Source organism: Lissotriton helveticus, chromosome 4_1 (genome assembly GCF_964261635.1).
Source record: "Lissotriton helveticus chromosome 4_1, aLisHel1.1, whole genome shotgun sequence".
NCBI lineage: Eukaryota > Metazoa > Chordata > Amphibia > Caudata > Salamandridae > Lissotriton > Lissotriton helveticus.
In genome coordinates, this window is record NC_136063.1 from 258,160,488 (window position 1) to 258,177,160 (window position 16,673).

The 16,673-nt window shown below is 39.4% G+C and overlaps 1 protein-coding gene across 1 annotated transcript in view; it reads right to left on the reverse strand.

The window, feature by feature from the left end:
• Nucleotides 1-816: 816 nt before the first annotated feature.
• Nucleotides 817-16,673, reverse strand: part of EFR3A (EFR3 homolog A) — a 1,274,477-nt gene continuing 1,258,620 nt past the window's right edge. Inside the window, exons 24-25 of the mRNA XM_078686747.1 lie at nucleotides 1,002-6,741; nucleotides 817-964 (exon numbers count right to left, since the gene is read on the reverse strand). Of these exons, the coding sequence (XP_078542873.1) occupies nucleotides 6,636-6,741 (106 nt within the window). The 3' untranslated portion in view covers nucleotides 817-964; nucleotides 1,002-6,635. The remainder of the gene's footprint in view (nucleotides 965-1,001; nucleotides 6,742-16,673) is intronic.

The window sequence follows — 16,673 nt, forward strand, 5'->3', positions numbered from 1 at the left end:
GGCTGTAGGGGAGTCTGGGAGCCTCAGCATGTGCTGCAGCGGCTCCAGAAAAGTGGCGAGACAATGGGTACGTTCTTTTTTTTTATTGATATTGTCCACCCCCCCCATGTGCTGCCCCCCCCTGCGATGCCCCCGCATACCCCCCACAACCTTCCCCTGACTGCTAATGGTAGTGACTTTAGTCCAACACCTTCTAGCTGGTGGGCGTTTAACCGCTTCGATGCGGCGGCTTTTCCCGCTGTGTGCGGCAATTTTTAAAAAGCCGCGTTAGATGACGAGCTCAGCTCGTCATCCGCACAGGAGCGGCGTAGCTGATGACGAGCTGAGCTCGTCGTCAGCATCGAAGGGGTTAATTAAAAGAACATGGGACTTTCCAAGAATTCAAAGTGAGCTTGCATTGTCCATCTAAGGAAGAACAGTGGATGCAGTGACAGTTAAATCAATGCATGTTGTAGAAATACCGCCAAGGTCTGGTCATGCCCAGGGAAACGCTGGTGGAAGTGCTCACTGGGGTGTGCATTAATAAAATGAACACTCTAAAGACTGTTGGAGAATCAGCAATCCGATATTAACATCACCTCATTAAAATAAAAGTGTCAGCTATGAAGGAACATACGAGGAAAAGTAGCATTTCTTCTGTGACTTCTACAGATTATGAAGAGAACTATTACTGAATATCGGTTCAAATATAAGATAGAATAAAACACAGAAAGCATATTTTTTATTAAGAGCAAAGCAGGGAAATGCAAGGCTATGTAGAGTTACATTGCAAATAAATACACACAAGATACAATTAAAAACGAAAGACCAACGTAATGCTTCTGATATAGCAGTTCACGTTTATTGCTTAAATATTGATTGCACAGTGGGTTTTTACTTATCGTCACACAAGACATAGGGCAATAAAACAAAACATTTATCAGCTCAGCTGACTGACGTTGCTAAAAAGCTTTTGGCGCATACTCTGATTTTAAGATATTTGTAAATGGCTAGCCATCTACTTAATTTCCTTTTAAAACATCGAGTGAGAAAACCCGAAATGAGCAACTGTAAAACGAAACGCATTTGGATACATAAGCATACATCACATTAACAAATCAGAAACAATCATTGTGCAGTATATAAATGGAGTGTTTCAGCTCTGGGCTGGTGTTTCAGAGTACAGCTTAAATAACGGAGAGGTCCTAGCAGACTCCACCAGTAATCCACTTTACTTCGAATCAATAGCATTTACATTTAGATGTAAAACTTTTAGCCTCATCTTTTATATCCCTTTATAGTGAAATCTTTCCCAAGCCTCTCTTCCTTTGAAATACATACAGCGGCAATTAGAGGAATGAAGGCAAAAGTAAGACACGTAAATCAGTTCTAAACTGCCAAATAAATGAACGTCGAAGCAGTTAAGTGTGTTCCTAAACTCGTATAGTAGAAATGTGTTACTATTAAAGTACCCACATCTGCCATAAAAAAAATCCTTGTGAAATGAAGTTACGATTAGGGTATGTGCAGGTAGTTTTATCGCACAATTTACAGCTGGTAAAACAAATGGTCTCTTGTTTTAAATTGTTTTTTTAAACAAAAAATGTCGCTCTATTATATTAGGATACAATTCTGCTGGGGACAGAGATACATTTCATTCCGAATTATACTGTCGTAATGCAAACCTATTAAAACAAAAAAATAAATAACACAAATAATGAATCCATGATTTTAAAAACAAATACACACAGCTGAAATTTACAAAAATTGAATTCTGAAATTTACTGGATGTAATCTGGAAAATGCCTTACAAAAAAAAAAAATACAGCTGGGCTCTAGGATCCAATAAGTCAGTGCATCTAAAATGTGGTATTTCCAATGATGTCCAACTGTTTAATGGGTTTATGAGAAGTGCAGCACCATAACACATGACGTTTGACAAAAAGATGGCAATTCAAGCCCTACATTCACAGATTATACCATGCTGATTCATTTCTACAAATGGCATGGGGCGCAAACATTTCCATACTTATGGCATTACAATATTTTAAATTAAACTGTCAAAAAGTTGTCAAGTATTAACAGGCTTCGTCTTGCTGAATAAAGAAGTGTACCCTTTACACCAATAATTCATTTGTCTCACTTTCCACATGTACTGTATATTAGAGAAAACACAGGGATGGGTATGCCTTTGTGCCTATTCTCTTTTATTGCCACTAGGAACCATAATGAAACCCAAAATAGATTGGGATTAATTGTATTAGTAATCCCACAAAGGCCTAGATTTAAATTTAACTGGATTTCCATGTATTCACACTATATGATTTATAATTAAAATACAGGGGAAGCAACCACTGGATGTCAATGAATCCATTGGTTTACTCTAACATATTTATTTGGTAATCATGGATATTTTAAATTTGTTTTTCAGGTGTATGTACACCACTTTAAAGACAAAAGCTTCACGAGTATCTCTGTGAGCTGTAGGGTGTAGATGCATAAACGATGGTAATAACCTACCTAATTTATGTTATTTCTTAAGTGGACACAGTCCTACCTGAATGCAGATGTTAAAAAAGCTCAAAATGCCCCATCCATCTAATGAGGTTAAATTTTCAACTGGGAAAGGGTTCCATCTCATGGTATACAATAAAAAATATCAAATCACAAAATGACAAACATTTTGTGATGAATCCAAATCTTCACTTGTTTAAGACTATTCACTGACTGATATTTTTTTTGTTCAATTTACAGTTACCCGTCTATTTCTCATAGAATATTAATTCAATGTTTGATTCCATTACTTATTAGACTAGAAAACTTCACAGTGCCTTTAATTAAAGACAACATTTAGATGAAAAGTAAGTTCTAGTAACCTGTTGGTAATCTTTGCAAAGAATGGCAACAGCATGCGTAAAGACTCAGCAGTATACAATGATAAAGGCTGCGGGTAAAAAAAAAGGTTCCGCACCATGTATAAAGTGACTACAAGACCAAGGAAATGTATAACTAAAAATGTATGTTGTTCACATATTTTTAAGAACGTAAAAATAAAACACTTATGTTTTATATTTAAATGAGAAAAATGTAAATTAATGTAGAATGCAACACACAAAGACGTGCATACTTTGACAAAGAAATGTTGCACGCAATGTAGAAGCAGGTAGCTACTTAACTATAGTGTGAACAAGTATAAAATATTTGGTACCATGTCCCGCTGAATAATTATTTTAAATTGACAACCCAGAATTAAATGGTCGACTTTGTTACTATTTAATCCTCTTTGGCATAGTTTTACTGGTATCAACTGACATCACCTTTGAATACCTCTTGCTTTTGATGTCCTGTAGGCCTTGATCGTGAACTTTACCTCTGAAATAAGAGCATCTTTCCTAGTGGATATTCCTCCAACTTCAGTATGTTCAAAAGCGGTCACAAATTATAACATTGGAAAATATGTTTCTAATTTAGATTTAGGATTTTTTTGATAGCAGAATAGTTTCTTTTTAAAAGTTTATCTTTATGCAAGTGCTGATGAAGGACAACGGCAGTCCTATTACTGTTGCAAAGCTTGTATCACATACCAGGTATCTACACATGCACCGTAAACATTTTGGTAATAACTTCCTGACTTATTTGTATGTCTAATGACTGACAAACAGACTGCTGACAATATACAGAATTCACACACAGAATTCTAAAAACGAACTAAATTTTCCTCTACTGTACACATTAGGGGAACAAAATGTGAGAGATCTGTAAAACTGCTTTTAGTGAAATGCAATCTATTGAATTACATCACAGGAGCAATGTTCACTATTTACAAAGGACTAGAAAATATAATGTTGACCTACAGCGGGTCTCAAATCTTGCCTTCCGTTTGCAAAATAGAGCAAAAATACTATTTCACTAATTTGTATTGATACTTTTCATACAATCTATTCCTTTAATGGTTTGCATTTAGAATAATACAGTTGAACTAGCTGCTACATACATTTTCAGTTTAAATTTGACTTGTTATCTCCACAATAAAAATGATTTATATTTCCTAAACAGTGACTCACGAAAAGCAAAGATTTCATATTGCACAACTCAATTTCTTTAACTTAGCGGACCAGTACAAACTTGAAGTCAAAGGGCACAGTCACAGCCAATAATAAAACAGTCTTTAAAAACAGATCCACATTAACCATTATAAAACACTCAACAAATATATTATTTTCAATGATAAACTGGTTAAAATAATCTTCATGTACATTACAAGTGAGGATGGTTGATATCTTCCATGACATTCACTTAATCTCCAACTAGATTTCATCAAACATTACATACGCCCCAATAACTGTGAAACAACTGTGAAATGATGGGGTCCCCGATTGCTCCACAGGTTTCTTGCAATGTTTTATACTTTGCATGGAGCAACAGAATGGTTGGCTGTCTCGCAACAAAAGGATCGGCCGACTAACATCCAGAACCAGCATTCGTTTTTCCCATGAACATTGACCATTCAGTATTGAAATGGGGATCATAATGGGAACTCTCTCCAAACTGGTCAGGAGATTAAACTATTTTACAATTCTAAACAAGCAGAACTAGATGGTGAAATTGGATTGTTGCTCTAATCACAGAACAAGGTGCAGGCTGGTAGTCAGAAGATCGAATGAATCGATGAAAGAAACACTAAACTTTTGTCTTTCACACCATTAACCCAAGTGATCTGTAAATAAGTAAGCCCTTACACAAATCTGGACAATACAAAAAGCAGCATTCCCTAAATCTCATAAAAAGCCTATTAAAGAAGAGTGTGTTGGGTCAGGTGCTAACATTCAAGCTGTCAGGGGCAATATCAGCAGGCAAAGTAGAAACGTTTATTGGCAAATTTCTTCACAGTCCTGGACTAAACACCGATTCCCTTTGGGATAATAGTAGATGAAAACTTGTTGCAGAGCTTAAAATATAAGGACCCTGATTCTTTTTTCAGATACAGCAGCAGGATGCACACCTCCCAGATACTTTTGGGCTCACTGTGATTAATGATCAGAACAAAATATCTAACAAACTCAATTTGAAATATCAGACAGCATGAGAAAAGGACATTAAAAGGGAAGAAAGAGGAAGAACACTTTGAAATTTAAGTTCAAGTTGGAAACTATATGCTCAAAAGCAAAATGTTATCTAGTTCCCCTCCCCACCCACTCCAAGAAGTGCTGATCTGTATAGAACTAAAAAAAGGAGCAAGAAAACTGTCAAAAAGTCCCATAGTAACAAAAGTGTTGGGCCACTCTATCATTAGGGAAACGAGCTAAACTTATTCTTTGAAGAATATTTTAGTCATGAACTGAAAACAGTGAAGGAACAAGTCATCCTTAGCAAGCAGTCATCACATAATGGCATAAACCTGTGAACATTCCTGCTAGGTATTCAGCGGAACATCATACGTGAGAAGCTTCAAGTGTTAGTGTAAGTGTAAGTGTAGTGTAAGTCTGGGGTTATTTATGTTTAGTAAACAGCCTCAAGGGTTCAAACCGTGCCCTCTGTGGTGCAGAAACATGAGCCATTAATAGGAGCTAAACCTCACGACAAGAGATAGCTGATGTCGCAGAGAAATGACAAGAATGAGGAGGTCTTCATGTTAAACAAAATGATGTGTTAACCCCAGTTCATATTTGTCAAATTAGAGGTCAAGCACCCACCTCGAACTGTGAATGTTGCTCACAATGAACAGACCACAACAGTCATCATTAGAAGGAGTTCATTGGCTCCATCATCGATTGTCCAGTATAATAGTGTCCTCCCTAGAAAGACATTCCAGTACCACATACTCTGTAAATTTCACAATATTCAAAGTAAACAAATGGATCTGGGGGACGGGGATACATAAAAATAATAGGGCTGGTAAATGTGTATTGTATTTGTATAGAAACTGAGCAGTGGCTCTTACGTTCCCACAATAACAATATGGAGATAGATATCAAGCACAGCATGAACTACACGTAGATGTTTTTTCATGACTAATCAAAGAAGTCCATACGACATGTTCATTGTTGAAAATGTTAGGTCCATTTCACAGGGAAGTCAACTTTTGCACCACTTATTCCCCTTAGAGGAGCAGATACCAAATGTGTAAAGTGCTAACGCATAGGGAGAACAACACAACCGTATTGAGTTGGGGGAAACTGGGTTGGTGGCATGGTGCTTCGGGATGAAGAATTGTAACTGGGGCAAGTAAAAGAATAAACACATGCATGCAATATAACAATGAATGACAAGTCAGAATCTGACAATATTAATGCTACAATAACTAATTGGAGGGAGATAGGTGAATGGGAGTGCAGACATTATCCATCCTCACATATATACTCTTGGTTGTAAATATACAGTACAATTGTTTTTTTCCATCCCGGGTAAAACTTAGTGGTATTGTTTGCTCAAGATAGTCTAATCAAATTCCTATGAGTGATGAACGAAAGTTCAAACTAAATATTTAAAAAATCTAACATGAATAACTAATGGTTGGAATTTGGACAACATTCCAGGCTGTCTGAGCATTCATTAGGGTCGATTTGATTGTAGTAAAGCAGCTAGAGTTAACACCCTCTGGAAACACATCTCGTTTCATAATTTAATCCAGATGGCAACTGGGTGCTGGATTGCATTTAGTACACACAAAGGTCTGGGAACTTCATCTCATAAACTGGAACAGAGTGGTACTGAGCATGTCCCGCTGTTATGGTCATTGTGCCAGAGGGGCTAGGAGGTGGCCTGAAATAAAATGAAAAAACATTTGTGAAAAAATGTAACAGTGAAAGCAACATAACTGCATTATTTTATGATGCCAATCTCCACATTTATATAAATTATACACAAGGGAACCCGTTAGGTAGCATTGGACCAAGGGTATCAATTATTACAAAAGACAAGGGTCCTATGCTTATTTGAGAATTTTCATCAGAACAATAATATTATATAGACCACAATAAGTACTATATATGTTTTACCAGTGTCCAGCCGGACAAAGGATTTTAATTCACTTGGTTGTCAAGAATAAATACAAGGAATATATAAACACACAATAATACAAGGGCACAATCCTGTACCACACAAAGGAAGAAGGTGGGAGGAAAAGACAAAAGACTAGTGTCAAAAGCAAGATTTTGAAATAGTCAGGCAAACACTTTGGAGCCAATATAGGCTTGTCTATAGAATATAGTACCACAAGCTCTATACAATAATAATCCACATCAATTTCATTCATTGGTTAATTTGTGGTATTGTTTGAAAAACAGTCGTCTTTTTGATCCCTAGCTCCTAGGTGAGTGGGATCATCATCAGGACTAATTTGAATAACAATTGCCTGGTTAAACACGTTGATGCCAACGTTCCGACGTTGGGAATTTCATTAGCGGGTCTACACAAGCGGGGATACCGCAGACTATAGGATCATCTGTTCCTTAATGTTGGTTGGACCTCAAGGGGTTTCAAGGATAGAGGTAAAATGATACTTGGCGGAGGGGTGAACCAAATGGCCAAGCGGGTTGGAACGGCACCGCAGGATGGCGGGAGTAAAACCGCTTAGATGCTCCACGGAGTCATCTGTATAATGTTGGTTGGACCTCACGGGGTTTCAAGGGTAGAGGTAAAGTAATACTTGGCGGAGGGGTGATCCAAATGGCCCAGTTAGATGCTCCACGGAGTCATCTGTATACACGATCAAGGAGATGTCCAAGGCACGATGGCAGGACTGCCATATTATTGTTCTGATGAAAATTCTCAAATAAGCATAGGACCCTTGTCTTTTGCAATAGCCAATCTCCATTGGTTCTCAGAACCTCATCTATACTACTATTATAAAGAGAGAACAGAAACCTTTTGGCAAGGTAAACTCGGGAACCACAGCGCCAATCCACACACCCAATACATTGTTGGAATCCTCAGGGTGTGTAGATGGACATAGGAGACATAAAATGAAAATAAAACGTAAATTAAAAAATTAAAATGTATAAACAAAGTAGTCCCCTAAAACTAGCGCCGGCCGCGACGTAGTGCTGACCGCGACCTCGACGTGCGTGATGACGACAGGGGAGGAGCGGTGACGAGCGGCGAGGAGTGGCGGTGAAGTCCGGAGCTCGGGGAGGAGCGGCGCATCAGGTAAGGCGAGGCGGGAGGCGGTCTGGCCAATGTCGGGGCGGGCGGGGGCCCGGGAGTGGCGGTTAAGTCCGGAGCGCGGCTCAGGTAAGGGGGAGGCAGGCGAGCGGGTGGCGGGAGGCAGGCGGGCGGGAGGCGGGAGGCAGGGGGGCGGGAGGCAGGCGGGCGGGGGCGGGAGGCGGTCTACTCAATGTCGGGGCGGGCGGGGGCCCGGCCGGGACTGCACAAAATCCGAAAATGCTGCCCCCAGCCCCCTTCTGCCCCAGGCAACGCTGGGGGGGGGGGGCTGATAGTTTTACATAAAGTGAGATTGCAGAGATGACCTCTTTTTAAGATCAGTAAATACCCAAATTCATTTTACAACAGCTTTACATTGGTGAAGGTGTGCATTTGCACGACCAAGGCGAAATGTTTTGTAATTGGGCATCTCGTAGATTTCAAGTGATGCATCAATTCTGCACCTGCAGTCCGAGAGGCCTCCTGTCACTTTGCCTTTGGGTGCACCCAGGCCACACTGATAAAGTTCTGTTACATATGGTTGGCCAGATTAATGCTCTGAACCAACTATTGTAAATGGCGCTTTTACTTAAAGTATTGCATCAGGAAGTCTTACTGTGTAAGTTAAGGAAAGTACAACATCTTGGGAAGAAAAACATCAGACACTGTTGATATTTCTTATTTGTATAAAAAGGAACATCTTACACATACTATTATTCACAAAGCAGTTTATGCAGCATTTTATTATAGAAAGGCATTATTTTAACAAAGTTATAAAATAGGGGGGGTGACAGATTTACAGTAGGCTTTGGAGGAAACGTCCGTTACGCTTGCTACACAAAGTTCTGCTATTATGTGATATAATTCATGGCTGTCTGCGGTAAAACTTTACTATGAGCTAATAGGAACAACGCAAAGGACCAGCACGCGAGTGGTTGCGGATGGCGGTACTTGAGTTTTGTGCACTACTTTTTAAGCATGAAATGTGCCCTTGAGTTTAAAACGGATTCAAAGACGTATTTTAAGCTAAAATATAGCAGAAAATGCATTTTTCGCATTTCACGTAATTACGCATAGTTTTTCAGGAATTTTGCATAGTTATGCAATAGCAAATAATGCGCATTTCATACACCCTTAATCTTGAATTAGAAATAGTATCACAATAACCAATATGACAAGCAATGCATCTCGTAATTAGAGAGGGCAAGATGAGAGCTTGAGGCACCCAGCTACTCACAATGCATCAGGAAAGTGGAAACTCACGCTGGTAGTACTGGGAGAGTAAAGATACTTTAGATAAGTTCAGGGAATCATCCTGGGACAGGCTAGGAGAAGTCATTCAACAGTAACCAACAGACACGTCTGATACAAAAGTGATACTGACCACCATGTGCATAGATCCTACAGGTAAATTGTGGAGTTTGGGTAGGTGAACGCTGACAGGGTTAAAGCCTCTCCTCCTGCCCTTCATAGGCCCCTCTCCTCGTCCAAGTTTAACATATAAACCTAACACTGATTTAATTGGCAGTAATATTGGATCCTTTTCTAAACTGCAGTAATCACAATCAATGAAGTGCCAGTTCTCACGGACTTCATTCTTCCGGCTGCATGGCTTTGCTATTAAGAAATAACATTAGAGCTGTGTGTAAGTAGCTTGGCTGGAGAAACAGCAAAATGAGGGGCAGATGTCTGGGAGGCAGCATGCAAAAGAGTGGAGTGATCTATTTTACTGTGGCAGACATTAACTCTTTCTAGGCCTTCTCCTTTTCATACACTACCTAGGAATTCCATCCATCCTAACTTGCACTCTGCAGTTTATTGCTGTGAATAATAATGTGGTGAGGTTCTCTTTGAACGCTATAAAAAACAAGCTTAATCCATTTAATAAAGTATCCAGAACATTGGCCGCACCCACAACTGTAGCACATAGTGCATTCTTTATGTGTAAGGTGAAATTTAGTAGGAGGAGCTCAGAGCAGCTCCTACAAACTCTTCTCATATTTCCTGCTGCTCTATGGAACCCTAAGCAACCTTTGCAAAGACACCATTATCTGTTGTTATTCGTACTCCAAATGCCGGCAGCTGAATCCACATAAAACAGGCATTGGCAAAGACAATCGGTCTCGGGAATCCTAGAGTTATTGCCGATGTCAATGTACTGTCTTTTAGCCTTCCCCTTCCATTTAGTTTATCGGAACTGATTTTATAGGTGACTAAAGCATCTAATTATATATCCATTTGGAAGTAAGCAATAGTCATTGTCACTGCAAGTCAGCTGTTGCTGATGAGCTTTAGGAGCACGGAAATGGAAAGCATACATTTTAAATGCCTAAATAAATACACAGCTGCCTAGTTTTGGTGAAATAAAACTTAATTGTGCTTATCTCAAAAAGCATGCTCCGAGCCAGATCAAAATGACTTTGTAACCGCTGTTAAACCAGGAAGAAGACTGCTGTAGAGTTAAATATTATTTAGAAGCAATGCAATGCCAGAACGAAAAACAAGTCCTGTGTGCACTGGTGTTACTCATCTTATGTCCATAGATCGTAACAATGCAGACTACACTAAGCAGCAAATCATACCAAAGGGAACATCGATGAAGGGTGGTGCTTGGGCCTCCATTTAATGTGTTACTGCCATTTCTGCGTTGCTGATTTTTATCAATGAAGCAGTATGGTATACAAATAAAAATATATGGTGACATGCCTGGTTCTGGTTTGAATGAAAGGCCATGTGCTTTATGGACTGTTCTTCCTTATCCCTCTGGTCTCACCAAGTGGTGCATTCCAGACCCCATCCTTGGCGGGCTATTATCTACAGCAAAAGGCGAGCGTAAGGGGGAAATCACATGCAGCAGCGGGGGTAGTGGTGATTGCAGCGGCAGATGGAACTGGAAGAATGTCTTGCAGCCTAGAGGTGGGAGGTGAAGGGATGGGGTGGGGACAGCCGGCATCAGCCTTTACTAGCAGGACAGAGGAGCGTGCAGCCAACGATGGCAAGAAAAAACAAGTGTTTGCAATTCAGCCATTGCTCTGATAATGACTTTGTTAAAAACAACCAAAATGCAGCAGCACCCAGATACTCCTTAATAAATAAACAAGGGGTGGAGGTGGCAAGCAATGAGGGGGTAAGCAGCGATGAGTGAGGGGCTAGGGGATGCGTTCTCTCACTCTGAAGTCAGAGAAAGAAAATTAAACGGGCGCCCTGGGGAAACAGCGTCTGACGTTTGATCTCTGTCTTTCAATGAACAGCAAATCTTATGAGATAAGAACAAGCTCGGATCGAGTGAAAACACAAGCACTCGTGTGAAGTGCTCTTAGACAAAGAAAAAAGATGTTCCTAAAGCAGTTGCTAAAATGGACAATTGCACGGCTACAAGTAATGGGACGGTGCTCCATGGGAGGGAACAACCGACGAAAAGGAGGGCAACTAGAAAAGTTTAGCCACTTGCAAGCAAGGCTTTTTAGAGGACACTCGAAGAAACAAATGAAAAGCAATGGGCAGGCTGTAAGCCCACGACGTATTAACATCATGTCTCTTCGAGACTGCGCATGAGCTGTCTAAAAGCGAGACCTAAAAAACAGAAGGGAGTCATACTTCAGAATTGCACTTCAGCTCAACAATAAACCTGTGGGATTTGTACTGCACAAAATGTGCTGCTTATTTGGGTGAACGGAGATGAGTCGCTAGTAACAGGAAAAGGTGCTGCCCTTTATGTTTGTTCCACTCACGGACTGGGAATGTTTTTATACACAACAGAAAATGGAGAAAAAAAAAACAGATTGTTGAAATAACTTAATAAGAATATTGCTTACAATATTACAACCACTTGCTAACGCTGCACTCTAGAGAGTAACCTTAAAATATTGCAAAGCAAAACAGAATTCTAACATTACGACTTTGAGCAAATGGCTAATCTGATTAATTTTGAACTTGCATTCGGAACTAAAGACATACGGCTGCTTATTATTACAATCTTTTGTTAATGTAATAATACTAGATTATTATAACACACACAATGTCTATTTTAAATACAACCTATACTACAGTGTTAGAGGAACATTACTCATTTTTCTTTGTATTACATAAAAACATTGTTATTCCTCTATGACATAAAACACAGCCAGCACCGGGAACCTAATGTATCTATACCTCAATTGCCATGATTTAATAATTCCCCTAGTGTAGACTGGAAAGAGAAAGGTACTGATAAATCTCAGGGAGGTGGGAAAAAATACTATAGTATTTATGTCCACATATATTAATTGATAAGACAATATATTGAATATGAACTATTGTATTGGTTTCAGTTATGTCTTTCTTCTAATACATTTTGATTAATTGATCATTTACAAGGCATTATCCCGCGAATCACAGAAGAGACGTTTTTATTCCAACACATAATTTTTATGTCTATGCGATAACGAAACATGCAACTTGTTTAAAATGTTTCTTTTTACTCATTTTTATTTAATTATTTAATTAGCACAACTGTTACCCAAAAAAGGTGTCCTGGCGCTCAGAAGATACTCACTCGAGCGACGAGAAAAAGCTCTAGCTTAATATATAATTTTTCTTGAAGAGAACAAACCTGGAGTTTGGAGCCAGGAATAGAGAAAGTTTGTTTCATTACATGGCAGCCAAATAAGAGAGAGTAGCGGTCTAATCTGGAATGAAGTAGAGAGCATGAATGGCATTGTGGCCAGATGGATACTGGCTGAGCATGCATGGATGATAAAAATAAACTTGTTCAGGTAGGAGTTTCTGATATTGAAGAGCTTGATGACTAATACAGAATCTTGAAAACTGCCAGCTTTCATAGTAGGGAGCCAGTGAAGCTGTAAGTTTAAAAGAAATAGAGGAGGTGTCTGGACGGTGTGTACATTGAACTGCTAAATATATTTATTTTACAAAAAATCTAAAGCAAAACGTCTGGCCCAAGCGAAAGTTGTAGAAAACAACCAGTGCTTATCAAGACTCTGTTTGCATTCTATTCTTTCAGTCACAGCTGGTGATCTTTGAAAGTGGAAGGGCAGTGGGGAATTGCCTCCAGAGATTTCCTTGCTAGAAATGGGGCCAAATAATGAATTTAAAATATAATTTTCACATCCGTTTCCTTAAAAGTCATAGGCTCTGAAATAGCACTCATAAAATATTCACGATCACGGTGTTGCAAGGCAATGAAACCTGACGCTCTCCAGGACTGGATTATACTTTTTCAAAATGTATTTTGGGTGCTACCATATGCCAAATATTAACTTAGTTGTATCAGGGCCAGCATTTTGTCACAGAAGCCCCCGTAGGCCACAAATTGCATACAATATGCCAGTGCCATAATTTTGCCATTCATGCCATACACATATCATGCGTGACACACCTGTAAAAAATGACCTGTAGTATGTTCATGGCCAGCATTCTGTCATCCCTTATGCCAAGAATTGCCTCCATTGGGCCACCATCAGCATTTTGCCACAGGTGCCTCTATGCCAACTTGCTAAGAATTACCTCCAGTATACCAGTATTAGCATTTTATAATGGCTGCCCCATGTGCCAAGTATTGCCTCTAGTAGGAACAGTATTTTGTCACAGACAGTATTTTTTTTCACAAGATCCTGTCACGCTGAGAACAGCCTCCACCAGCAATTTGGAATAGGTGCATCCATAAGCCATGGATTACCTTCAGTATGAAAGGTCCCACAGCAGACTCACAAAATCACACTGCATTCTCAGTCACTCATACTCATTCATTCTCACTAATTTTCATGTGCTTACTTTTACTCTGACTCAGTCAATTTCACTTACTCTCATTCACTCTTGTTCTGACCCACTGATACGTTCTAACTCATACTCACTATGTCACTCATTCTCTCTTTAATTGACACTTACTTAGTAACATTCACTCTGAACCACTCATACTTTCTCACTCACTGACCCATTCTTATTCATTCTGTCTCATGTATTCTCACTCTGACCATTCATTATTTTTTACAATCTTTCTTAATTGCACTCACTCTTACTCATTCTTACTCAGTTAACTCTTTCAGTTTGTATCTTCTAATGGCCGCTCTTTCTGCTTTCTCCTACCTCACCCTTTAAGTACTTCCCTCAACTGGCAAACCATACCATTGCTATCAGAATTTAGAAAACTCAGAAGTTTACTAGTCACTGAGGTTTCTGGTGGAGTGTCTTTCCATGAGACTACTAATGGTTTACCCCACTTTGTAGACAACTGAAATGGCAATACAGTGATTTATTTTTTAAAGTGTTGTTTCACAACAGAGAAAGTTGCACACACCAGTATTTCTTTGATTCACAGAGAGCGAGGCCTTCTAAGTGGTCAAATTTGAAATTGCAATTGTAAAGTGGGTCAGAGCTGCACATCAGAGATTTTGTAGACTGTTTAAAAGTACTATATTCAGTTATCCAAAAACAATCAAAGTATGCACAACACAATACAAATATATATATATGGCATAAGTATAAGAACAATCGCAGGGCATGAAAAGATGTTAAAAATTTACAGCCATGATGTTCGTAATGGATACACGTACATCACAACATATAAAAACAATCATATTGTGTTAAAATCATAATACAGTACATATAGGACAATGTTTGGAAGGTGCCAATTCTATGAACGTTGTAAAGATAAGTGAAAAAAAGGCAAAGTACAGGACGCATTCTGATGTCTGAACATTTCTGCGTAAATAAAAACAGTACATCAATATCCGGAATGTTAATCAGACTCAATAATGACCATGAAGCTGTATGTGGTGAAAACTTGTTACGTGTATATCAAACATTTGTTAAGAAATAGCTGACTGCAAACACAATTAGAGGTTAAGTTTCGCTTTTCAGAATCCTCTGGGCTACTAAGTATCGGGTCATTCCGAAATTCTGACAAATTGGTCGTATCCACTTCTGACGAGGACCCAGACACCCCGGGAAGAACAAAATGATTGCACCTCTGTCTCTAAAGCCAGACCAAGCAAATCTTTTTTTCATTTGCTTGTAAATAACCTCAACGGTAAGGTGCCCAGCCAGAAGCACACATATAAACTTTTGGCTAATGGCGGAGTAATGGTGTCTAGAAAAAGCTCAAAGTATGGCTAATCTTGAATTCTAAAAACTTGTTTGTTACATGACCCGTTTCCCCATTTTTCACTGACGCCCAGTAGCTGGTCATAAGCCGGCAAGCTCAGCTTTGCAAAATAATCTAGGATCATTCCATAATCTATGCAAGCCCAGCCTTTAGAACTATTTTAATACAAATTTTAGCCATGGGACCCGCATGGCATTAGTAGTATTCACTAAATCCCCAAGGGAATCTCTACAGTCACTTAGCTAGGGTGTAGACCAAAGGGAGACCCAGTACAATAGGGGCTTTAGTGAAGCCAAATCAGCGATTCTTCTAAGGCATAGGTCGAAAAAGAGTGGACTAAGGGGGGGGGGGGGGTGATGGCTGGTGCAGAAACCAGCTTCCGTGTACAGTGGTTGTCTGTGAAAGCCATTTGACGAACGTCAGACTAACCCCAGACCTTGGTGTAAAAAAAGCGCGGGGCTTTGTGCTTTTGTACGGTAAACTTCCAATGCTGGTGATATCGAGCAAGAGCTCGTCTTTTTGTACAGCCTTAAAATGGCATTGGATCGGTCTTCATTTAACAGCATTCTCTTAATGATTGTGATTCCCATTTAAATTTGTCTGTTAGTTTAACCCCCAAATAGTTTAAACTATGTATTCTCTCAAGTACTTCACTACCAGTTCGAATGACAGAGTTCTTGATGGTGACAGTCCTAAACACCATATACATTGTTTCATTTTAATTAAGCTCTAAACCCCTAGAATTACAGAATCCAGGATTTGGAGCCCCATTGGCATTTTAGAAATAAGGAGCGATTCATCCGTGAAAAGGAGGATGGGATCCTTTCTATTATTTAGAGTGGGCGAGTCGTTCCTAAAGTCCAGGAGTTCTTTCACCACAACATTCATATATAGAGTGAATAAAGACGGAGCAAGGATGCACCCCTTCCATATGACTGGGATACGATCAGTTATTTCTCCCTTACTGCCCCACCAGACTTGGACATATTTCTTGGTATGGAGTTCTACAATAAGTTCAAGCAAATTCCCTGGGATGTCCAAATTTGCAATACTTCCCCACAGACTGTCATGTGGAATAAGATCGACCGCTTCTCTAAGGTCGACAAAAGCCACTCAGAGCTTTTGTCTTGATAATAAAGCACATTTCCAATAGAGAGTAGCAAATCTAAAGACTTGATCAGAGGTGCTGGTCTTTGAACAAAATCTGGCTTGGAGAGGAGATATAATTTGTTCTTCTCGCTGACCCAATTTAATAATTTGTAGAGGACTTGCTGTATGAAGATCTTTAGTAAATTATCTAGAAGGCTTATTGGCCTATAGCTGAAAGGTACGCGGATCGGGATAATTTACGCCTCTCTCCATGAATCAGAGAATCCCAAGCTAGCTGAGGTGGCATTAATAGGTTTGTATAGCTTGTCTATACTTGGGGTTCTGCTTTATACAAGTCACC